This window comes from Lycium ferocissimum, chromosome 7 (genome assembly GCF_029784015.1).
Source record: "Lycium ferocissimum isolate CSIRO_LF1 chromosome 7, AGI_CSIRO_Lferr_CH_V1, whole genome shotgun sequence".
In the NCBI taxonomy this organism is placed as follows: Eukaryota; Viridiplantae; Streptophyta; class Magnoliopsida; order Solanales; family Solanaceae; genus Lycium; species Lycium ferocissimum.
The window spans coordinates 26,386,691-26,412,250 of NC_081348.1; the positions used below are offsets into that span (position 1 = coordinate 26,386,691).

At 35.2% G+C, this 25,560-nt stretch overlaps 3 protein-coding genes across 3 annotated transcripts; all 3 read left to right on the forward strand.

Moving 5' to 3' along the window:
* The first annotated feature begins 4,026 nt into the window (after positions 1 to 4,026).
* LOC132064067 (uncharacterized) lies at positions 4,027 to 9,029 on the forward strand. Its single transcript, XM_059456929.1, has 3 exons — positions 4,027 to 5,630; positions 7,033 to 7,222; positions 8,485 to 9,029. Exons 1-3 carry the CDS (start codon positions 4,080 to 4,082, stop codon positions 8,610 to 8,612), a joined length of 1,869 nt encoding a protein of 622 aa, XP_059312912.1. The 5' UTR covers positions 4,027 to 4,079; the 3' UTR covers positions 8,613 to 9,029.
* Positions 9,030 to 10,874: 1,845 nt separating this feature from the next.
* LOC132064068 (protein GRAVITROPIC IN THE LIGHT 1) lies at positions 10,875 to 17,327 on the forward strand. Its single transcript, XM_059456930.1, has 3 exons — positions 10,875 to 11,033; positions 11,461 to 11,517; positions 15,745 to 17,327. Exon 3 carries the CDS (start codon positions 15,808 to 15,810, stop codon positions 17,074 to 17,076), a length of 1,269 nt encoding a protein of 422 aa, XP_059312913.1. The 5' UTR covers positions 10,875 to 11,033; positions 11,461 to 11,517; positions 15,745 to 15,807; the 3' UTR covers positions 17,077 to 17,327.
* Positions 17,328 to 20,554: 3,227 nt separating this feature from the next.
* Positions 20,555 to 21,426, forward strand: LOC132064073 (21 kDa protein-like). The gene has a single exon (XM_059456934.1). The coding sequence runs from the start codon at positions 20,662 to 20,664 to the stop codon at positions 21,313 to 21,315; it is 654 nt and encodes a 217-aa protein (XP_059312917.1). The 5' UTR covers positions 20,555 to 20,661; the 3' UTR covers positions 21,316 to 21,426.
* Positions 21,427 to 25,560: the final 4,134 nt, after the last annotated feature.

Sequence of the window (25,560 nt, forward strand, 5' to 3'; positions counted from 1 at the left end):
AAAGAACAAAAAAGTAAATGATAAAATAATTTTGACTGACTTTTTAAAACGTTTTTTTTTTTATCATATAGCAGGAGACAAATTAAAATTTATTTATTTTTCATATAACTTTTAAATATTTAAATGTTGATTTTAATAAATTAAATCTTGACAAAACAAAAAGTAGACTTAAATTGGGACGGAGGAAGTAAAAGATATGGACGGAGTGGGTTTGTAGCTCTTTACAAACTTGTTTTTTAGTTTATATATTTTTTATAAAAAGAAAAATTTATTTTTACACGTAATTTTTTTTTTTTTTTTTTTTTATATATAATACTCGAAAGCACTATTTTCTTACATACCATTTTTAAGTGATCGAGATCATTACCTTCAAAGGTTTCAGGGTGAGATGGTGAGCGGAAATGAGTTCAGTTACCCAAATTAGGCAACTGACGACATCAGCCACATTTTGGCTCATTTCCCCTTGCATATCACGCACTTCTATGTGCCATTCACAGTCACGTAAGTGCACAATTGGGCGGCTGACACCATCTCATTGGCCAACTACACCCAACTCTAACGGCAAGGCCAGGGTGTGACTAGTAGGCGTTTGATCATAATTTGAATTTAACTTCGTATCATAATTTCAAATCTCAAATTTTTTGAAAAGTCACGATTTGAAATCTTGAATTTCAAATCATGATTTTAATTTTTTTAAAATATAAAACTTGACCTATAAATATATATTTTATAAAAAAAAAAAATCATAAGTTGATAAATATATTTTTTAAATGTAAAACTTGACTTAAAGTAATAATGTTGGTTAGTGTTCTCGGTCATCTGATCGGAAATGCATTCTCGACTAAAGAGATTATATGTATCATGTGCGAGAATTATATTAAAGGGTATTAACCCTTACAAAGGCGCTATAGATGTTTTCACTTTTACACATGCATATATACATTGGTATATAGACCCACGGGTGGAGATAGATTATATCTTGTGGGTTCGGCCAAACTTAGATTTCGTTCAAATTTTATACTATTTGTTTAAGAAATCTATTAAGAACATATGGATTATTAATTTATCAATAAATTAAAAGAATTACAATTCAAAGATCATAAACTTCAACTCCTACATATGAATCCACCTGACCCAACTCAAAAATAGAGATATATACTAAAAATTGCATCAGGTCGAAACACAAAATCAGGATAGAACTCAAACTAGAATATATTTGACCAGGGGCGGATCTACAGTAGCGGAACCCACACCTATCACTGCAGGTCCCATAATTATGTTGAAAAATATATGAAGACTATAAGATTTTGCAGATTAGAACCCACAACTAAAAGTGTGGTTGGTTTGATGGCAAGGAAGGGACCTGTTGAGTGGTCTTCCTCCAGCAGACGTGGAGTCAAAACTCGATGGACTATTTTTTAAAATTCAATCCGCTTCTCAATTCTAACACGCAGTAGGCGAAAACTACTACTTCACATTTTTCGCTCTCTTTTTTTTTTTTTTGGTTAAAAAAAAAACATGACAAAGTCAACTAGAAAAGAAATCACCTAATAAAATATTACATTTACCCAAATTTCAATATTTCAAATCAAATTTGAAACAAAAAAAAAAAAGTGAGAAACAAGAAAAACTTAGGGTTAAAAAATTATTGAGAACCCACAAGCTTAAAATTCTAGATCCGCCTCTGTATTTGACCTTCGAATTGTGCTCCATCTTGTATATGGACCCACTAAATTAAGGTAAAAAACCTACGGATTCGATCTGAAGTAATTGCACTTTTTTCCCTTCAAATGGACCGGTCTTTACTTTTTGGCCTTCAAATGGGCTAGTCTTTAATTTCTATCTTTCAAAATCGAATTTATGCCTAATGGGATATAACTTTTTTATGTACGTGGGCATAATTTATAGGTATTAAAATTCGTAACTTATCGCCCGTAGGCATAAGTTTGATTGCTAAAGGGAGAAAAATTAAAAGACCAGTCCATTTGAAGGACAAAACTTAAACACCAACGGAAAATAGGGACAGAAGTGCAAATGACCCATTCGATATGGCTCAGGTCAAACTCTAGCGGGCAATTCGCATAATGTCCTTATTTTGGGGTGGTCTTTAATTTTTGGCCATTTAATTGGTGGTCTTTAATTTTGTCCTTCTTTAAAACTCCTTGATTTCATGTTCGAACTTCTGCTCAATCAAAAAATTTTAAAAAAAAATCGCAACGTAAAGTTTGAATATACATACATATTATAGACGACAATGATACTTTCTATTATACATTTTTTTTTATACGTATGCACATTTTCTATACAAGACCGATACAATTTATCAAACACGCCGATCGTAGAATTATTTTGAGGCAAACTCTACCTTAAGGCATGCCAAAATTCTACCATACGACAGAGTTTTTCCTTAAAGCCTAATTTTCGCCCGAACAGGCCTAACTTTGCTATAAAATTCTATCTTTTAACGAAATTACTTTTTTAGTGAGCCAAGATTCAAACTCCAAAACCTCATCATATTAGACAAAAAGGCCAAAAATTAAAGACCAGAGCATTTGAGTGGCACTTCGCACAAGAAAAAGAAGGGAAAATGGATAATAATACCACTTAAGACATTATATTACAAAACATAAGGATACTTTTCCTTATTTATAAAATATAACAATTTAATTACAAATCCTACAAGAAAATAGGAAAAGTTAAAAGCCCACTCTTCCCCTTCCCTTTTCCCAGCCGCCCACCCCCTTCCCTTTCCTTTACCCAACCGCCCACCCTCTCTCCATTTTACTCCAACCTCTCCTTGATCTATTGTGTTGATCGGTGTTTTGGGGACGTGTTTCACGGTGGTTATGGAGACGGAGATGTAGTGCAAAACGGAGGAAAAATGGCGCTTTATTGTGGAAAACGGAGGCAGAACGACAAATTCGGCATCAAGGACAACCAAACTACCCAAAAATTCAACTATCGGTCGGAAATTTCACGAATCCGAAACTTTTCTTATCTCAAATAACTTTGTGGCAATTATTTTTTTATCATTAAATCAAATCATCATTTTGTGACTACTCAAAACATTATGTTCTCTTTTCTTCTTAATTTCATTGGTAGATTTATCAACCATAGCGATTCCTATAACGTGGTTGTTTTGGGGTGATAAGATTTCACTAGTATTAGTTATGTATCGTCGTATGGTTCATATTATCAACTATGCGTATTCAAATCGTGGAAGAATTAGGAAAATTAGCGGATCCCCCGATTGTGGATTTGATGAAATTTGGTTTCTCTTCAAATTTTGAAGTGAGATTCAAAATTGTATTAAAGTTGTATGATAATTGTATGTCGAGTTTATATGAAATTTGTTTCTAAATTTTGTATGTTGTTGTCGTTGTATTAAACTTGTATGAAAGTTGTATATAATATTGTTTTAGTTGTACTAAATTTTCTAAAACCTAATATGAACTTTATACATCATGTATATACAATTAGATACATATATCATACCAATTTTATAGAGTTTTTATACAAGACATTTTGACCGAAATTCTAAGTCTTAAGCGAGATATACACATTTCATACCGATTTTATACAATTTTTCTCTACACGAAAAATGTGAGCGAAATTCTAAAGATGGAGTGACATACGTAATTCATATTTTCATACACAAAATTTTGAGTTTTTTTTTAAGCCACGAGCGAAATATACACATTTCATACGGTTTTTCATACACAAATATTTGACGAATTTTCCAAGCCTTGAGTTTAAAATTTTTTGTATATGTTTTGTAAGAAATCTATTGTTATATTTTAAACCGAAAAGATGGGTCATATTTTGTAAATATACCCTATTCATATGTATATATACGTCATTCTCCCGAAAAAGAACTCTAGCCCTGATATTACATCTGGGCTATTTGTAGCCCCTGAAACTCTAGCCCCGACCCTATTTGTTGCAGTTCGGAGCAAGTCATGCTAATATGGATCCACGAAACTAGAAATTGGAACATTCCAAATTCTTCTCCAGAGCATACTCCCTGCGTAAATTATGGTTGACAGTTATCGAAACAAAAATAAAACAACAGAAGAAATATGCCTCTTCTTCTTCACAGAATTCCTCTTCTCTTCTTCCCCAACACCACCACCAGAAAACTAATCCCGATTCACTCCATGTCCACTTCATCATCACAAACAACTCCTCACCAATTAGACCATCACGATCAACAACAAGAAGATGAAGAAAAACAAGCTTCATTAGCCCAAGTCTTGAAATACCACAAAGAAACCAAACATTCTTTCACAAACTACGCTCGTGGCCCTCGTGGTCTTGATTGGGCAAATCAACCCAACCCTTTTCGCCGTTACATATCTTCTCCACTAATCCCTTTATTACACCCTCCATTTTCTCAAGAATCATCTCCACTTTACTCCTCAATTTTCAAGACTCTTCCTTTTCCAAAACCCATTTCACAACTCACAATTTCTCAGCTTTTCTATGATTCTTTAGCCTTATCAGCTTGGAAATCTACTGGTTTTTCAACTTGGTCACTTCGTGTAAACCCTAGTAGTGGTAACCTTCATCCAACTGAAGCTTATATTATTTGTCCACCTGTTGAAACACTGTCAGATAAAGGTTTTGTAGCTCATTATGCACCAAAAGAACATTCTTTGGAGATTAGAGCTCAATTCCAATCTAGTTTTTTCACAAGATTCTTCCCTGAGAACTCTTTCCTTATTGGGTTATCATCTATATTTTGGAGGGAATCTTGGAAATATGGTGAAAGGGCATTTAGGTATTGTAATCATGATGTTGGTCATGCTATTGCTGCTGTTACAATAGCAGCAGCAGGTCTTGGATGGGATGTCAAAGTTCTTGATGGATTAGGTTATGAGGATTTAGAGAAGTTAACAGGTCTGGGAATTTTTCCTAAGTTTGGAATTCCGTCTCGACCGATAAAAGGGAAAATGCCAGAGATTGAATTTGAACATCCAGATTGTGTTCTTCTGGTTTTTCCTAGTGGAGTGAGTGAGTTTGAAGTGGATTATAAGGAGTTGAGTTGTGCTATTTCGGAGTTTTCGGGTTTGGATTGGAAAGGCAAGCCTAATGTGCTTAGTAAAGAACATATTTGTTGGGATATTATATATAGAACAGCTGAAGCATCGAAAAAACCGTTGACGATGTTTAATGGATCGGTAGTTGATCCATTTCAGAGTAGTGGAACATTTAGTGAAAGCTGTTATAAGGATTTAAGTTTAAGGGAAGTGGTTAGAAAGAGGAGGAGCGCAGTGGATATGGATGGTTCTACCGAAATGGCCAAAGAAACATTTTATCAGATATTGTTGCATTGTATGCCTTCTGGTTCTCGTGATGGAGAAAAACATGTTAGGCAACTGGCATTGCCATTTAGGTCACTTGCTTGGGATAGTGAAGTCCATGCTGCTATGTTTGTTCATAGAGTTGTTGGCTTGCCAAAAGGGTTATATTTTTTGGTGAGAAATGAGAACCATTTGGAGGATCTTAAGAAAGATACTAGAGCTCAGTTCAAATGGGTGAAACCAGATGGTTGTCCTGATGATCTTCCTCTGTATGAGCTAGCCAGGGGAGACTGCAAGGAGCTTTCAAAACGATTATCATGCCATCAGGTACTTATTTTCAGTTCTTTAATATGATCATATTAGTAAGGATTTCTTGATAAGTCATGTTACAACAACAACATACCCAGTGAAGTCCCACAAGTGGGGTCTGGGAAGGTAGGGTGTGCCCAGACCTTACCCCTACCTTAGTAGAGAGGCTGTTTCCGATTGATAAGTCATGTTAGTTGGGATTAAAAAAAATTAAATGCTGGAATGAAACAGGACCAAATGGATCCAAACAGACATTGAGTTTTCACATAGCAGAACCCATTTAGTTTGGGGTTGAAGTTTAATTGTTGTTGTTCTTTGATATTACTATATGATCATCCTTGCGGATAACTTATGTGATTCAGCACGTATTTTGTGATCAGATTCTCAGGACCAAAAGATATAGTACTGTAACATTTTTTGCTTCATATCCAAACATTCATTCCGCCCTTCTCTAATATCTCGTTATTATGTGCTTTTGCACAACACAGATTAACATTCCAGTTATGGCTTTTAAAATAGCTTATAAGCTAAAGGCCATAAGTTGGGGATACTCAACTTTTGGCTTTTAGCTTATTTTTGTACTTTTTTTGACTAAAAGTAAGTGCTTAAAACCCTTCAAGGGTGGCTCAGTTGGTTGAACTTGGGGCTTCCATAATGGAGGTCTCAGGTTCGAAACCCCCGGCCTACGATAGCAGGGGATTTTCCTTTTGGGTCGAGCTTGTCGCACGGGGCTTACCCAGTGCGAGTTATCTCTCCTGTGTGGTTTGCGGGCTATTGCACAGGAGCGGGGTTTACCAAGGTTAGCGGTTGCAGGTTCCCTTGTCATCAAAAAGTAAGTAAGTGTGTGCTTAAAAACACTTTTTATCTTTCCCAAACACCACAAAAAAAAAGAGCTTAAAAGCCAAAAACACTTAAAATAAGTCAATCCAAACACCCTCTATATTGACATTGTGGCAGAAACTTTTCGAAAAAAATTGTCATTGTAAAAACATATAAAATTTATAACTAGCTGTTACCATTGTAAAAGGAATCTTGATTGAGTAACCGAAACCATTGTAAAAGGAATCTTGATTGAGTAACCGAAAAATCTTACTTCTTTTATTTCCCCTCTCCGTCATACGAGGTGCTTCTATTCTGTAGAAATCTGAGTATAAAGTTGGATGAAATGTTTCCATTCTTCAACTAGAGATCAATATGTGTCTTCCAGTGAAATAAAGCAGAAGACTAGTGTAAAGCAAACTTTTTTGTGCAACTTAATATATCTTTATGGCAAATGGAGATGATCCTTTCTTGTTTTCTCTCTTTCAATTGTCATATTATGTAGAATTCTGATGCTAGCTGGATTCTACAGCCAGATCAAGCTCATTTGTTGCTTGTGGTGCTTCAAGTGGCGCCTTTTTGATGGATATTTATTATACAGGACATTGCTGGTGATGGCTGCTTCAGCTTGGGTATGATTGCACATTTTGAGCCCACTTTGCGCAACAAGGGTTCCTGGATGTACCCACGGTTATTTTGGGAGACAGGAGTTCTCGGCCAAGTTTTGTATCTTGAATCGCATGCAGTTGGCATCTCTGCTACTGGAATTGGCTGTTTCTTTGACGATCCTGGTATATCTCTACCCTCTCTTTTTATCTTTACCTTGTAATAGGAGTACAGGACATGGAGTCGCACTTGCCATGATTAGTCTTGTTCCTTTTGCAATCTTTTCTAGGAATAATTTCATGAAGCTGGAGTCAGTAGCATCCTGTTAGAATTGTATTTTATGTTCAAGATGCATAAAAGGATATTCTGATCTGGTTCCAGATAATTGCCCTTTCCTAGTCTTAAAGACCAAAAGACTTCCCGAAAAATGTAAAAGGGAAAGTGAAAAGGGAAAAAGGAAAGAGGACATTGAGAAAGTCCCATAGTAATATGAACTAGGTATCCAGATAAAAAAGGGGTAACATGAACTTGGTAACAAGCAACATCCTTATTCTGCATGTCATATCCTTTCAGTTCTGATTGAACCCAGCTATTAGCTTGAATAACGATACGCCAATCAATCACTCCCCATCACCAACAGCACCCCTTCAAACCACCACCCCTCCAATTAAGAAGAACAAGGGGAAAAAATAAAATATTGAACATAGATAGGCACCCGGAAGAGGAAAAAAATCCTTATACAACGGACTATGTGGTAACAATGAGTGGTTCATCTGAGTATGATTATACTGTAGTCCAAAAATATGTAGCAGCTCTCTGCTGAAAGGAAAGAGTAGGTCATTGTCACTTGAAGCAAGGGTATAGCTGACGCTCTCCTTTCTAAAATAGCTAGATGTAAGATGTCGGCCAGAAAGAAATTCAGAATTGCAGACTAGTTAGTGCTTGAAGGTAGAGCAATTAGAGGCTGCAAGGTTTATCAGTGTAAGGCTTCATAGCATATCCCATTTTCTGATGCTGGTAATTCAGGCATTAGTCTATCATAATTGGATGTTGGGCTTAGCTTATTAGTTTTAGAAGAAAAGGGTTAGCTTATTGTGATTCTTGCTGTAATTTTCCCTTCCTCCTTATATATATATAAAAAATCACCTAGTGCTTCCATAAGAATCTGTTACATAGAAAACCTAAAGTATGTGCTACTTCCGAAGTATAAAAAATCTTAGTAATTATATTAGCAAAATGTGGACCCGAACATATGCATTATCATCATTTTTGATCTTTGCCATTTGACATGAGTGAATATATCTGTTGTTCCCCTTTTAATCTTCCCCATTCTTTTCCCAGATAATTAGTAGACGATGTCATGTTTTGGCTTGATAACTGTATTCGACTAGATTAATTGGATGTTGTATTGCAACTAATCTGCTGCCTTTTGCTTGACCGTTGCCAGTACATGAAGTTCTTGGGCTGAAAGGATCAAATTTTCAGAGCCTCTATCATTTTACAGTTGGAGGTCCTGTTGTTGACAAGCGGATAATGAGTCTGCCAGCATATCCAGGCCCAAGCGTTGATACATGATCCGAAGAGTAGCGAGGGTACAAGCTATTACGCTGAATTTCACATAAATTGTGTTGCAAGATGGTTCACTGCTCATATTTCTTCAGAAGAAAAGGGAGAAAATAAAAATTCCTCAAACTTAAAGGGAGAAGAAAATGTATGTCAAGACATGTTATCAAGACATGTTACAATATATAGTTAGGAAGCACAGTTGAATTGCTGTACATAATGTTATCAAGTTATGCTTATGCCAATCCCGTCATTGTACAGAACCAATTTTTTTTTTCCTACTCTCTCTCAAGCATGGCAGCATATCTTCTGATATATGTGGACTTTATGCGGCTGGTTAAATTTCTGTTTCTTTTGTTCTCTTGGTTCTCGTATTTCTTGAACTTTTCGAGCATCAATGAGTATAAGATGTGGCATTTGCAAAAGAAAGACTTGAATGGTTCATTAGCATTGATGTTACATTATTTCTCGCGGTGGTGGTGGTTGTTGGTGTTGCTATCATGACTGGCATTTTAAACAAATTGTCTAAGAAAAGTCTGTCTCACAACCTAGGGGTATGGCAGGCATTCTGAACAAATTGTCTAAGAAGAGTTTGTCTCAACATCCTTGATGTGGTCTATCGGCCAATAAAGTGGGCCAAAGTTGAGAAAATTTGAGGTTTAAATGTTAGTACTGGGTTATTCTTTCCAGTGGTTTATGCTTTTTGTAGGTGCAGTTACTCATTATCTAGACGGGTGGAAAGTAGTGGCATATAATTGTATGTGTAAGTGGATTTCAAACGACTGTGATAAAAGTAAGGGTTGAATTTCTCAAAAAAAAAGTAAGAGTTGAAATGTCTGAAAAGCAAAAATGAGTATTCCACAATTTCTTGCTGTCAGCCTTGATTATTTAAAAAGATAAAGAGCCAAGGGTATGGTTTTGTAACAACGCTACTCCGCTTTCTGTTCCCATCAGTTTTCAATGGAAGTCAATCGCATAAGGTCAGCCATTCAATGATCTAATAATTACTAAAATTATAACCTATAATTATATACAACAACAATAACATATCCAATGTAATCTCACAAAATGGGGTCCGGAAAGAGTAGGATGAACGCATATGTTATCCCTGCCTTTGTGGGTCAGAGAAGTGTTTCCGAAAGACTCGGCTCAAAGAAATGAAAAGAAAAGAAAATAAGAGAAAAGAAAATGAAAAGAACACAAAAAGGACGTGAAGCAAACAACAAAAGTGTAGCAATTAGATGGTAAGACGTATTGAAGAGTAAGAAACTACGTGATTACTAAATAATATTCTCAATAACAAGAGACAAAATAAATACAGCAACAAATGGTAATACACATCGAAGAATAAGATACTACGTGATAACTCATACCCTAATTCTCGATCTCTATACCTTTCTATCTAAGCTTATGTCCTCGATCACCGAATTGTGCGTCATATCTTATCTAATCACTTCCCCCAATTCTTCTTCGCCCTATATTTACCTCTCATAACTCCTGCTACCGCTAACCTCTCACACCTCCTTACTGGCGCGTCCTCACACATCCTCTTCACATTGTCCGCCACTGATGTCATTCTCACCTTGTCATGTATAACTTCGTCCCTAACCATATCTCTCCGGGTATGCCTACACATCCATCTAAGCGTCCTCATTTCCGCTATCTTCATCTTCTGAACGTGCACGTTCTTGATAGCACTCCACCTCATATAGTAATGTTGGTCTAACTATCACTTTGTAAAACTTACCTCTAAGCGTAGGTGACACATTCTTATCGCACAATATCCCGGAGGCGAGCCTCTATTCCACCCACTTCGTTTCAATAAGATGCTATACATACTTAGACATTAAGCTCTTGCACCCAAGATATGACTTAGTGGTAGGTTGAGAGTCACGAGGTCTCAGGTTTAAATTCCAACAATAATAAAAACACTAGGTGATTTCTTCCGATCCGTCCTAACCTTTATAAACAGAGTTATTAAGTACCTGTTGCTGGTGGAAGGTGACAAATATTTATAGAATTAATCAAGGTGCGCACAACCTAACTCAAACAACACGGTTATTAAAAAAATAAAAAAAATAAAGCTCTTAATTTGCGTACCTTAGGATTAAACCCCGTGTAGGAATGAGGGAAATAATATATTGGACAATATACTAAACGAGTATACAGTAATTTGGCAAATTGAAATATTATCTGTCGTAGAAATTCCCCAGAGAGGGAAGTATATATTTTATTACTACAGTAATAGCAAGTGGGGTGACAATCAAATCAATTATAGAAAGCACCAAAACCCAACAGGCGTGCAAGAGCACCGAAAGCATAAAAAAAACAGACAAAGCAAAGAGAGATGATGCTTCCCAATGTTTGAGATATTGTCGGAAAACTCAAACTTTAAACTCTGCTCTTCACTTCCGGTAACGGATCTCTGATCAGGTACTCCCTTTTTCTCATTTTAACAATCTTTCTTACCTCTTTTGGGTTTTTACATAACTTGTTTTCTTGACACTACATTTCCTAGGGTTAATACCATCACTTTGAAAGAAAAAAGAAAAAAAAAAAAAAAAAGCAATCTTTTTTGTTTACCTTGTAACTTTTTAAGGGGTTTGCCTTATTCTCTGATTGTTTTAATGGGATTTTATTGTTATTTGTAACTGACACATCCTTAACATATCCATGTCCCATCTTCAAGAACTAGATGAAGAAAGCGGTTACTATGATTTTTGAGCCTCTAATGACAAATGGGCTAAATGGTGTTTTTTGTTTTGTGAGAAGAATTGTCAGTTAGATGTTTATATTTGTTAATCTTGCAGAATAAACAAGATTGCTTTGTTATGTTTGATATGTTTTCTTTTTTTTGCAGTATTAAGGTTATTATGTATGTTGGACACCTTCAGGCGTTGATGTGTAGTTTTCTTAGGTATGTTATTCAGATTATCTCTATCTTTTTCTAATTTTTGGTAGCATACTTAGAAGACTGTGTCCCTGTTTACTTAATTTTCGCGGTAGCACCGCTCATAGAGACGTTTTCATGTGCAATTTCCTTGCTTTCTTGGAACCAATAGTATGAGTAGTGTCTTTTTGAGGTTCTTGATCTACCTGAGTTTGTCCGTGTAGTTTTATTGCAAATTCGTGCTGATTTGGAGTTTATTTTGGAGCCTTGTAGCTGTTCAACATAGGATCTCTTTTAGTTTTCAAGGATACCTTTCAGTGGCAAGCTGATTCCTAAGGATACCTTTCAGTGGCAAGCTGATTCCTTTCTGCCATATGCGCTTTCTCTTAATTACATCTTTGTATTATCTGCTCTAGGCTACCAATTTATGATCTTTGTGGTCCAAGTTAAGTGTCAACGCTTTTGGTCTAATGGTGGCCAATGTGTTAAGAGTCAATTTTGTGAAACCGCTTCCTCTTGAGAGAGATCTTTATAGCAAGTTAGAAAATTTAGGAGACTTCGATAAAATTTAGGAAATTTTGATGCTTTGATGAAGCACTGGTGTTTTGTGATGGTAGAATGTGAAAATGTACCGCCAATTCTGGATATGGAAAATTAATTTAAGACTTGTGTGAAAAGGGTGAGATGTCCTCGATGAAACTCAGGAAAGCCATGCGACAAGAAGGCCTTTTTAAATCATCAACATTTCATGAGAAGTGAAAGCAGGTTCTTTTCCGATTTAGAGTGAAAGAACACGACTTTAATTATATGCAACAAAAATGCAACTTGAATCCTAAGCAAGATGATTACTTATCCTAAAAATAGATACTTACCAAGATGATTATAAACATCATAGTACCTCAATAAAAACTGAATCAATATGCATAGGCAAGTTGTAGTTTTTTCTTTTTTTCTTTTTAACTTACCAATTTTATTGGAGATACTTTGGTAGGATCATTTTCACCGTGATATGAAGAGAAAAAAGTCCTAAGATTAAACACCACTGCTAATGGTAAGTTAAACTAGGATTAAACAACACTACGGAGTTCTATTTTTGGACATGTTTGAGGACAGCCTTATGGCTAAAATAAGCCAGGGATAAAAGGGTAATAAATTGAATTTCGGGATTCACCCATTGGCTAGTACTTGTACTGCCTCTTGCTGATTTTAAGAGGAGGGCATGGGTTGGAATTTCCCCCAAGCCCTAATCCTTGAGACCCTATAAAATATCTCTTTCTCTACCAAATCTGGGCAGCGGCTGTGAGATTCAAAAGTTGCTAAAAAGATACCAAAGTGTTTAAGCTCCTCTTTCTGCTGTGTTCAATAGCTGTTGAGGGAAAGCAAAGTTCTTCATTGCTGTTTGCTTTCTGCATATTAGGTAACCTCAAAAACCTTTCAGTGTTAATTTCCTAGTATCAAAGATGGGTTAAATGATTAGCTTTATTTTGATGAAGTTAAATGATTAGCTTTATTGGTGGGTATTGAATGCTATTTCTTTGGTTGAATGTTGCATTCCAATGATGATATTTTATTAAGTTCCTATTCTGTCTTGTTCAAGTCTTTGCCTATGATTCTGCGATTTTTTCTCCTTTTTAGTCTCTTTATCTTGTGCCATTGACAAGAATCAGTTAGTTTGTTTGTGTTGCATCGTGTGCATTTGAGCTGTCACACCCCTTTTTTCACTCCCGTTTAAACGAAAGGTGTTAAAGAGTCTTTCCATTTGAAGTGACGTTTTGAGGGGGGATTATTTATTCATTGTCGCCATTTGGAATTGAGTTTTGGTGTTCCCAGTAACCTTTAATATGAATCCCTAATCAAAAGGAAGGTTTTTGATTCCTAAGTTATGGTCTGCGAAAACAAAGGACCGCGAAAACAAAGGACCGTGTAAGGAATTCTATTGAACGGGGGAAGGTAGAAGGGGTTAATGATAAGCTATTAACACCAAATCCACAACTCAATCACATGCGCAAATTAGGTGTTCACAATTACATTAAACCTAATTAAACTAAATACTATCTAAGATATTAATTAATTAAATTGACTCATAAAAATGCTTCTTAGTTTTTCTTTTTCTTTTGTAAATAAGGAAAGAAAAATCTTTTTTCTTTGGTATTTTGTGAATGAGAGATGCAATTAATAAATGCACCAAAATTGGGAAATCTATTAAAATAAACTAAAATTCATCTAAATATTGTCAACTTTAGGAGAAATTAAAATGGTGCAAAAATTAAGTGTTCACAGTGTCAACTCCGATGGGATAAAATTATGGAGAAGAATTATGAAATAAAAGGAGTTGACTTTGGTGTTGGTTGTGGAAGGAGTATATGATTTTGCTAGAACATGTGATATAATGGACTAATACCGAAAAATGAATAACCATGGCTGTATACTTTGGTGATTAGTAAAGTAGCTAGTGTGTCCATGTACTCAAGGAGTCCTGTGCAGGGTATCATTTGTTTATAAGTTGTCGAACGGCCACTCAAGTTGGCATGGAAGGGGCTGGAAAAATTCCATAAGGAATTTATGACTATCTAGTAGAGGGGGACGTGTGTGTGTTTGGGGGGGATATTTGGAGAGGAAAGGGATTCATAGCTTTCTCCCTGGATTCCTTCTATAGAGAACTTGTTGGAACAGCGTAAAGGAAGGTTTGTTCACGCGTGGAACCTTGGAATCCATGTTGCATATAGGTAGGTGGTTAGATATTTTTGAGGTATAAGGAATACTTGTAATTGCGGCCTCTACTGCTAAGACCATCTTGGTGTATGTTAATGGTTTCTTGATCTACCCCCCCTGCCCCACGAAAAACACACATGGAAACTTGGTATACTGTATACAATTGGAGATGCAATACAGATCATGGTGAGTTGGTCCAGTTTACATAAGGAGCAATGAAACATGCCATATACCATTCCATTGTAGGTCTACATCAGAATTGTGGCTGGGTATTGATTTTGGTTAATATTTCATGGATAGTGCCGGCCACATGGGACAAGTGGTGGAGGCATGGAAGTACCGAAGATCGGCAATGGCAGGAGTACAGCTTGCTGGAACAGCACTGTCGTGTCTCTTTGAACTAATCTGGAAGGAGGAGAATAAAAAATGTTTCAGACTGTAAATTGTATGTAAATGTCTAAGGAAGTTAATTTTGCTTCATTTGTCTTTTGGGGTAAAGAGAGAATTCTAAGGTAGTTGGGCCAATAGGATACGTGGCGGTTGTTTGGCACGGGGGGCGGGGCAGGGGGGGAAGAGTGGATATGAGGCTACCATTTTATCTTGAGCTCACTTAAATACCAGTTGCTTTTCAAAGTTTTCTGCATTCCAAACAGTTATGCCTGAGAAGATGTCATCTGTTTTTTCTTTTTTTGGGTCGTTTTACATGTGTTGCCTTTTGTTGGTTTGGAGAATTCTAGTATAGAATACCTTACCTGGTCAACCCCACCCCCTTCCACCAATAAAGAAAAGAGTGTTCAAGTGAAGAAACTTTTCTTAAGTTTGGTTACAAAAGGTGTTTATATGGAGGCTCAGAGGAGGTGGTATAGAACTATTGAACTGTTGATTTAACTTTTTCCTTGCTGAATGGAGGATTGATGGAGAATGACTTGTGAGTTATGGCTTTACAATTGATAGGGTATGTTGTTTATACTCGGGTGCGGATCTAGAGGTCGGATTCTTTATCATATAAGTTTTAGGATTCAGGGTTATGGATCCGAGTGCTGATACCCAAAAATCAAACTAAATACCCAATCAATCTATACTTCTTGTTTATAGATGCAGTCAAAGCACCCAAAGTAAGTTGACAAAATCTGGTGTGGATCCCACACTCACAACCACATCATTTTGAAGGGTCGGAGGAAAAAAAAAAAGAAAAAGAAAGATAGGGGATCCCTGTAGTTTTGCTTTGTTTGACACTGGTGAACTGCTGCTCAGATCTGGATGTGTTAGGAACATTTGCATCTCTTTATGAGTATCTCATGGTAAAATTCTCTGAATGGATGCTGATGGTGCCAGGTTTTTTTTTGCTAAGGTGTCACCAAGCTTTTTATTTTTTTGCTGTTTGGTTGCTTACCCAAGTGTACTCTGCTGCTAGTTGCTAAGGATTTTTGTTTTTAACTTTGGTTGATTTTTCTGGACGCTGCAACTGTTAGATGTTGGAAATTTATTTGCCTGTTTGTGATTGGTTCATGATGCATATGTGATGGAGTTTGGGTTTTACAGGTTAATTACCACACTCTTCTAGGGGTCGGGCTTTAAACTAATCTAATCTCATTACAAGTAGCTATGCAACCCAGTGGTGCAAGAGATACACAACTCCGTGAGAGCAATAGCCAGAAGGTCCATCCGCAACCAATGGAGGAAGCCGCAAACCAAAATCCTGAAGCAGTTGAAGCTATGGTATCTAGGATTTTTACAAATATCTCCTCTCTGAAGTCTGCCTACATTCAACTCCAATCTGCTCATACTCCTTATGACCCTGACAAAATCCAAGCTGCTGATAAACTAGTAATTTCGGAGCTGAAGAATCTCTCTGAACTTAAGCACTTCTACAGGGAGCACAATCCCAAACCTGTTTGTGTTTCACCTCAGGACTCTCGCTTGGCTGCGGAGATCCAAGAACAGCAGAGTTTGTTGAAAACATATGAAGTTATGGTGAAGAAGTTTCAATCTGAGATTCAGAATAAAGATTCTGAGATTCATCAGCTGCAGCAGCAGATACAAGAGGCCAATCAGAAGCGTGTCAAATTGGAGAAAAACCTTAAGCTCAGGGGCTTGTCAGCAAAAGAATCAGAGAATGCAGTTGACGAGAACGGGCATTTCTCCATGGACCTAACTCCTGAGCTTTTCAGGTCAGCAGTGGAAGCTGCTTATAAGGCCATTCACGACTTTTCTAAGCCATTGATCAACATGATGAAAGCTGCTGGTTGGGATCTTGATGCTGCAGCAAGCTCCATTGACCCAGATATAGTTTATGCAAAGAGAGCTCACAAGAAATATGCGTTTGAATCACATATCTGCCAAAGAATGTTCTCTGGATTTCAGAATGAATTCTTCTCTGTGAAGCATGAGAATTCAGCTGTCACCGAGGATAGTTTTTACCACCAGTATCTTGCATTACGGGAAATGGATCCACTGGATGTTGTAGGCCAAAGTCCAGATTCCCTTTTTGGGAACTTTTGCCGAAGCAAATACTTAGCGGTGGTTCATGCAAAGATGGAGGCTGCATTTTTCGGGAACTTGGATCAACGAAACTATGTTATGGGTGGTGGACACCCAAGAACAGCTTTCTATCAGGCTTTTCTGAAACTAGCCAAGTCAATTTGGCTTTTGCATAGGTTGGCATATTCATTTGATCCTCCAGTTAAGGTTTTTCAAGTCAAGAAGGGAAGTTGTTTCTCAGAGGTTCATATGGAAAGCGTGCTGAAAAATTTCATTGTAGATGAAAACGAGGAGAAGCCTAAGGTTGGTCTGATGGTTATGCCTGGTTTCTATATCAGGGGCAGTGTGATCCAGAGCCAAGTTTACCTAACTGGTGTGAAGGTTACCGAATGATATTATGTATATCGTGTTTCTTGCTTTTATCATGCCTTATGTTCTAGCAAGTGTGCTTGTTGTTACATGCTGGTCAGTCTGATGTAAAATGTGTCTTCAGTAATGACTAGATGTCTCCGTATGGTCAGGCAAAGAATTGAAGTTGGAGAACTTTCTGTTCATGAACATAATTTTAGTTCTTGATTTTGGGACAATAGATGTCTTGATTCCCGACTATAAGTTTTCTCATGAAATAGATTTTGCTTCCAATACTGATGGATAGTATTGTATATCGCATATTTTTGCTGTTATATATACATGATAACGCCAATGCACTATTGTCTCTGTAAATTTTTATTATATGGAAATGGATCTTAGTAGCCATAACAGCTCTGTTTAATTTCATCTCATAACATGTATTTCCAGATCTTGGCAATAAAAATTTAAGGTTACAGGCGGTTTGGTTTAGCCAGATAAACTAAACACGACAGAAATATTCAACTGTCGTCTTGGAATAGAACTTACTCTCTAGATTTATTGTTCGTATCTTTTTAAAAACATTTTTCATGTTTAATAGGTCAAAATGTTTTAGAAAGCATTTCCCCGGCTAGGAAAGTAAGTTTTTTAAAAATGCTTTCCTAATGGGAGTTGGGAGAACAAGTTTCACAAATGTGTCTCCTCTCCACCCTCCAATGCCCCCACTCCTTGACCACCCAATCCGCACCTCACCTCATCTCACTCACGTAGTGTTTTCTTAAATTAATTATAAATTCTTAGGATAATATTTTCTTGCTTACTTATTATTGCTAAAATGTTTAGTTGGTCGAACGATCCCTATTTATTTCTTATATTTGGCAGGTTTCTGAGTAAAGAGGAGGGCCAAAAAGAAAAAGAAGCAAGAAAGTTATGTTGTGAAACAGTGAAAGCCATCGAAATGAGGTGATGGGGTTGACTAGTTTTCTTTGAATATGTCCTAGATGCGTTGTGCATGGACCGTCAAGTTAGCTGCTACAAGTTTTTGAGAACATGATATTACGTACATACATTATTAATTTAACTCTCTTCTGAATTTTTGGACGGTTTAAGAAACCTTCCTTCAATTCGACCTAAACTGATGTCTTGTCTCACTTCAATCTTTTGATTTGTTCTACAAAATTCTCAAACATAAACTAACGAAAGAGTTTTTTGCGGAAATGATAACATTAATTTGAAAAGAAGCTATCAACTTAACAAGTTCAAGTTTTGATGCCTATTGTTTCAAGACAACTTTTATAAGTCCGTTTTAGCAACAAATTTCCTTCAACCTATGTAAAGGAGGTAAAGCACAACATCTTTATCCTTACATGTACATTTTTTATTTGAGCAAGTTGTTGCTTTTTTGTACTTATTAAGAATAAAAATTGGCTGGAAGGATTCTCAAATGGTAAGCTCCAGCTACAGTGTGAGCCTTTCAGATGTGTATTTGATCTTCAAAATGAAAGTGACAATCTGAATTATGAGATCTCAGATCTCTACATTATACTCTAATATTATTTAAGATTTATAAAATAATACAATGGAATAAATAATTTAGCTTGATACAAGCATGATGTTGGTCAGCAGTTTACTCTTATATTAATTTATTTAATTTGTCTGAGACAAGTTGCGGTATTCATGGATGAGGAAGCGTACTCTGCACAAGCTAATCAAACCGTTGGCATCACTGAGATAACCAAGATAACCAATTTGTCTTGGTTTATGGAATTTATCCCATTGTTTGAGTTTATTTTTAAAAATCATTCTAATATCAAGGCGAGTTGTCATTTGGTAGAAATTTACGTGCTTACACCAAATTTTAAGTGGAGAAACTACAACAGTAAAAAAAATCTTTTCTCAAGTATACCTTTAACCTTGCTTCTTCTTTTTTGTTTGTTTCAATCTTTTAACATTATTGTTATTATAGACAAAATAAGCAACCGTTAAGTAAATCAAAAGAAAATAAATCAATTCCTTTGACAAGAACCGTTTAATAGCCCAAAATAGGATTTTTTTTTTTTTAACCAAAATAGGTATTTCTATAACCAACGAAATACCCACATCATTTTGTATTTTGTTTATAAAAAAAAGCGAAATAGGAAAATATTTTTTTTATTTCGTTTATATAAAAACGAAATAGGAAAATATTTTTTTTTATTTCGTTTATATAAAAATGAAATAGGAAAATATAATTTTTTTTTTTTTTTGTATTTCTTTTTATAAAAAAACGAAGTATAATTTTTTATTTCATATACCAATGAAATAGGAATATATATATATATATATATATATATATATATATATATATATATATATATATATATATATATGTATTTCATTTATATAAAAACACTTGTCAATGTAAAAATCCGTTTCCAAAAAAAAAAAAAAAAAAAAAGCCATTGACTAGCTTCTTTTTTTTGTTCAAAAAAAGAAAAGGAATACATTTTCAAAGTTTCAAAAAAAAAAATTGAAAGCTATTAATAAACAATTTTTTTAGCTTCGATGTTTTTCAAGACATTTTATTTTGAATATAAATATAATTCTAAAAAATATAGGAGAAAAACTAAAAGTGATCAAACTTTAGATGGTCATAACTTTTGCAACCGTTTTTTTTTTTGAACTTGACGAGATCTATGTACAAATTTTGGCCGAGCGGATTTTAAAAAAAACACCTTTTATCCCATTCAATTTCAATTTTCCCCCAAATTAGAGTGAAATTTTCAGTTTTATTTACTTATAAGATGATGATCTTAGATTTCAACGTACAAATCCGGAGTAATGTAGCCGAAAATTTTTGAAAATAAAGCCGACTAATTTTCTCGTAAAATAACCTTACAACAAAAAAAGAAAAAAAATTTATCCTATTTTGTTCATATACCAACGAAATACAAAAAAAAAAAAGTTCCTATTTCGTTTTTATATAAACGAAATAAAAAAAAATATTTTCCTATTTCGTTTTTTTATAAACAAAATACAAAAAAAAAAAGAAGAAATTTATCCTATTTCGTTCATATACCAACGAAATACAAAAAAAAAAAAAAAAAAATTTCCTATTTCGTTTTTATCTAAACGAAATAAAAAAAAAATATTTTCCTATTTCGTTATTTTATAAACGAAATACAAAAAAAAAAAAACACCTATTTCGTTATTTTATAAACGAAATGCAAAAAAAAAAAAAAAAAAAAAATTTGTTACATTTCGCTACAAGTGTAGCAATGCAACAATCTTTTGTTGTGGTATTTCTTGGTTATCCAACGAAATACCCATTTTAAAAAAAAATGCATCCTATTTTGGAACTAAAAAACAACCCATTTTGGCTACGGACTCGCACAGCACCCAGTTCTTTGAAGGTTCTTGCACGTGTAGAATCATTAAATTAAAGGAAACGAAGTCAACTCTTTATGTATGTCACAAACCCTTTAATTGATTTCTATATAAACCCCAACTGCCTAGCAACCTTTTCATAAATCGACATTGCTCAATAACCCATACTCTCTTCACATTTCCACACCAAGAATCAAGACAATTGTCAAGTGTTACTCTTTTCATACACCTATAGCTTTTGCTTCCTTCTATTTCCCAAATATAATGGAGAAAATTACCCTTTCTCTAATTTTGTTTCTCTTCAATATCTCTATCTTCACATTTGTTGGAGGAGTGGAGGGCACTAGTGCTAGTCATTCACAACCTCGTGCCAACAAATTTGTGGAGGCACAATGCAGGCGCACTCGTTATCCAAAGTTGTGCATGACTTCTTTGTCAAATTATGTCACTCCCGCATCTGAACCCCAAGAGCTAGCTCAAGCAGCATTGAAAGTGAGCTTAGTAAAAGCTATCTACACGAAAGCTTACGTGAACAAGGTTTGTAAACAACTCGAACAAACCAAGTCTAAGGATTATCAAGTGGTGAAAGATTGTTTAGATCAAATCTCAGATGGCATTTCCTTGCTTTTCAACTCGGTGGAAGAGCTTCACCATTTGAATTTAGACAAGGAAAGTGAGATGTTATGGCATAGGAGTAATGTTCAAACTTGGCTTAGCACAGTTTTGACTGATGCTTTCACTTGCATGGATGGGATCTCTGGCCACAAATTGGGTGGTTATAGAGTAAAGGCTACAATTAAAGCTAAGGTTCTAAATGTTGCACAAGTCACTAGCAATGCTTTAGCTTTGTTTAATGGATACGCTGTTAGGCACAAGGCTTCCCATCACTCCAACTCTGGCAAAATTAACAAGCCCTAGAATTCAGAATCTCTGTATTTGATTTTTAATCTTTCTAGTATTTTTGTTATGTATGTCAAAGCATATGTAACTTCAGTTCTCTCTCCGTAAAATAGATTTTGATACTCTTTATTTCTTGTTTTCTTTTCCTTGTATTACTACATTTGAAAGTTGTTTCAGTACATCTAGTTCGATATTGCCATAAGAAATTAAAATCTAGACAAGGGATGATGATCTAATTAAAGCAAAATAAGATACAATTGGTTAATAAGCAATAAAGAGTAAAAGAAACTCGAGTTTATCTGTAAATTATTATGTAAAATGTTGTTCAGACGAGTTAATTTGGACTAAAAAATAGATCATATATACGTGTCCACTATACGGGCCAGAGTGTTGTGCAGTCAAGAACTCTCACGTCCAAAAGATGAAAGTTGCGGAAATGAGAATGTTGCGATGGATGTGTGGGTACACCAGGCGAGATAGGATTAGGAATGAAGATATTCGGGATAAGGTGGGAGTGACATTAGTGGAGGACAAGATACGGGAAGCGAGGCTGAGATGGTTTGGGCACGTGAGGAGGAGAGACACATATGCCCCAGTGCGGAGGTGTGAAAGGTTAGCTATAGATGGTTTCAGAAGAGGTAGAGATAGGCCAAAAAAGTATTGGAGAGAGGTGCTTAGACAGGACATGGCGCAGTTCCAACTTACCGTGGACATGACCTTAGATAGGAGGTTATGGAGGACTCAGATTAGGGTAGAAGGCTAGTACGTAGTCGCAGTTTTGATCTATAGTCCATTGTCCTTTGATTCTTGCTACTATATGTTGTTTCTCGTACTTCGATTATCTTATTTATCTGTGGTAGCTACTGCTTCTTTTTCTCAGACGGCTCTTTCATGACTTTTTCGCTTTCTTTAGTTTCATTTTCATTTTGCTTTGAACTGCTTGTGCTTATCTGACCTTTTCTCGACGTGTTTTCTCTTGAGCCGAGAGTCTTTCGGAAACAGCCTCCAAGATAGGGGTAAGATCTGCATATACTTTACCCTCCCCAGACCCCACATTGTGGGATTTCACTGGTATGTTGTTGTTGTTGTATATACGTGTCCAACTCAAACAAAAAATTCATTTACTAGTTGGTTCTTTCATATATATAGTCTTATTTAATTAGCAAATTAAACTAATAAAAGTTCTTTTGTTTATCATGACTATATATCAGACAAACCAAACTAGACATTTTATTTTTTATTTTTTATGTTTTGATAATTCTTCTCATGGTAAATTCGTGCTACATATGCAATGTAGATCAAGCCCAAAGCTTTTAGATGGATTATGCCTAAACTGGCAAGAGTATATATACTCAACCAACCTGCCTAAACCTCATTGAGCGAGCTATATTTTCATGGGTAAAATTTGACACCCTTCATATAGTGTCATCGTCAGGTCTACATGAACTCCATTAATTTGGCATCATCAGGTCTACATGAACTCCATTAATTTGGCATCATCAGGTCTACATGACCTCCATTAATTTGGATTTGGTGGTTCTTCAAACTAAATTACAAAGGAAAAAAGGGGAATGACATAAATGTATAACCTTTTACACTCAATTGTATCTGCTTAGCCAAGAAGTTCGTTTTGTCACTAGCCCAGAAAAACATAGACAAGTAGCCAAAAGTTGTACACTAATTTAAACTTTAGTATATGAGGGTCTGAACTCTGATCCCGTGATCCGTCTCGTACTTCAATTTATCAGTCATGTGGGTCTGAACTCTGAAGTTTACTTTTTTGAAAATAAGAAGTTTGGTGTTAAATTACTTTTTTGAAAATAAGAAGCATTAATGTTAAAGATGTTAAAGAAGTTTGGTGACATAAATTATTTAATCTTTAACATTAATGCTTTTTATTTATATTTATGTCAGATTTCTAATAACTTTTTCATCGAAGTGAGTTACAAGTAAGTAAAGTTATTATTAATCTCCATCAAAAGGTTCAGGAGAGGAATTTTTTTTTGTTTTTTGGCAAAATAAAAGCAGTAGAAAGAAAAAAAGGCCAAATAGTTTAATTAAACTTTTTAAAAATTTGCAACTTATGACTTCAACACACGGGTTAAGAGTTCATTTATTGTATTGCTCGCAAGCTGTTAGATCCAAGGCATAAAGTTATTTATCTTATTTTTCAGCACAAATATAATAAATATACAAAGATATACATGGAATATACACAAAATGTACATGAGGAGGAGGAGGAGAAGAAAAAGTAGCACTGTTTTTAGGTAGTGATACTGGCAAAGGCTGATTTAGAATTTCAATAATATGGGTACACCACTAAAACAGAGAACAAAAAATGTATTTAGTGGGAATTGATACCTTTCCTTTGATAAATACTAAATAACTTAACATTCAACCAAATTCAACATTAAGCCTTTTTGAAGCATGTGTGCCAACGAATAATGTTTGTTCAATTGTAAGGAATATAATATAAACTACCTGGTTTGGCGGAGAAACCATGGGCTCACATGCACCACAAATTGGGCTATAAATCCGGATACTGGTGGAGAAAGTTTGTTGGCCACCGGGTAATAGAATATTTTTAAAAATGTGTAAAGTGGGCTAAACCGGCTTAAAAAGGAATCGGGCTATTTTATGTCATATATTTAACCGAATGGCCACGTGATGCAATTTTTCCGCTCGGAGTCTAGAATTTGCTGGAAAGTCACTCAACATGCAAATCGCCTTATTTTGTGCCCAATTATGACCTACTTTACACTTCAATGTAGTGTAGCATCTAAATTATGAGATATTAAGAATATTTGAGATCTCCAGATACAGTATTTTAAGCTTGTAGAATAAAATTAACCATCATCTAAGCACAACGTTGGTCAAACAATCTCCAGCATGATTTTGTCTGTTTAAATAATATTGTCGATACAAGTGGGCGCAGGAACAGGTGAAAATCTGCCTGCTAAGCACAAGCTAATTAAACCGTTGGCATCACTCACCACCCAACCTTATACTATTAGCTTTTTCCTTCGACTTCTTAGGTAAATGCTCTTGAAAAATGAAAATGGAATTAAAAAAGGGAGGAAAGTTATCCACATAAATTAGTTGGGGACAAGTTTTAGCTCTTAATATTTGCTACTTGGCCTTATTGCCTTATCGAATCTACTCTTTCTACTATAATTTTCTTCTTTAATTAGTCTGGTGGGCTTATTCTCACTGTTTGATTTTTTTTCTTTTTCACGGGTGATTGACAAACGAAAAACTAAATATACGAAAAGAAGAAAAAAAAAAGCAAAAAGCAAAAATATGTTAGTCCATATGTACTCTAGAACCCTATATGTCTGAGATGGTGTTAGAAAATATATTTGGTCTATCATATGTCGGGAGTATCCCTAAAAAGATTTAGATTTTGTGCTACTTTATAGTAACTGTTTTAAAGTTATGAGCTGGACAGAACGTTGTAAAAACAATTATTGTCCATTTTATATAATATAGGAATGTTGAAAACATAACTAATTAAACAAAAGTTTATTATTTCTAACTGGTTAAACTTTTAAATGAAATAGCAACACCTTTCAGCATGGTACAGAGTAAACCGAGGTCATAGGCTCAATCCTAGTGATCACGTTTTTTTATTTATGAAAAAAATTCAAGCCTTTACGTAAAACAAGCATATTGAAAACATAATTATTAAATAATTAATAAAAGAGGTAGAACAACTGCGCCGTCCTTTTAGATGTAGTTTTAACTTTAACAGTTGTAGTTTCTTAATTTAGTTTTAAAACAAAAAATTGGCTGGAAGGTTTCTCAATGGTAAGCACCAGCTAACGTATGTATTTCATGTTCAACATAAAAGCGACAATCTGAAGTAACTAAGACGGAAAACCTCTACTTTATACTCTTTTTGTTAAGATTTTTATTATGGAATAAATAACGTAGGTTGATACACTAGCATAATTTGGTCAAATATTTACTCCATGTTTTATTTATTTGTTTTGTCAGACTTCTGAGACAGGTTGCGGTATGCACGGATGAGGAAGCCTGGTCGGCACAAGCTATAGTAAAAACTTTAAATAATGAGGCTCATTAAATGAGCTAAGGGAATTGTTCAATTAGAGAACTTAAATCAGAATTCCCACCAAAAATTATTACGTTAGAGTGCAAAATTTCAAAAACTCCAAGTATAAATATAATTCCAAGAAACCCATGCAGCAAGACAAAATATGCATAGACGGCATTGAATAACCATTTCTTTTTCTTCCTTTGTCA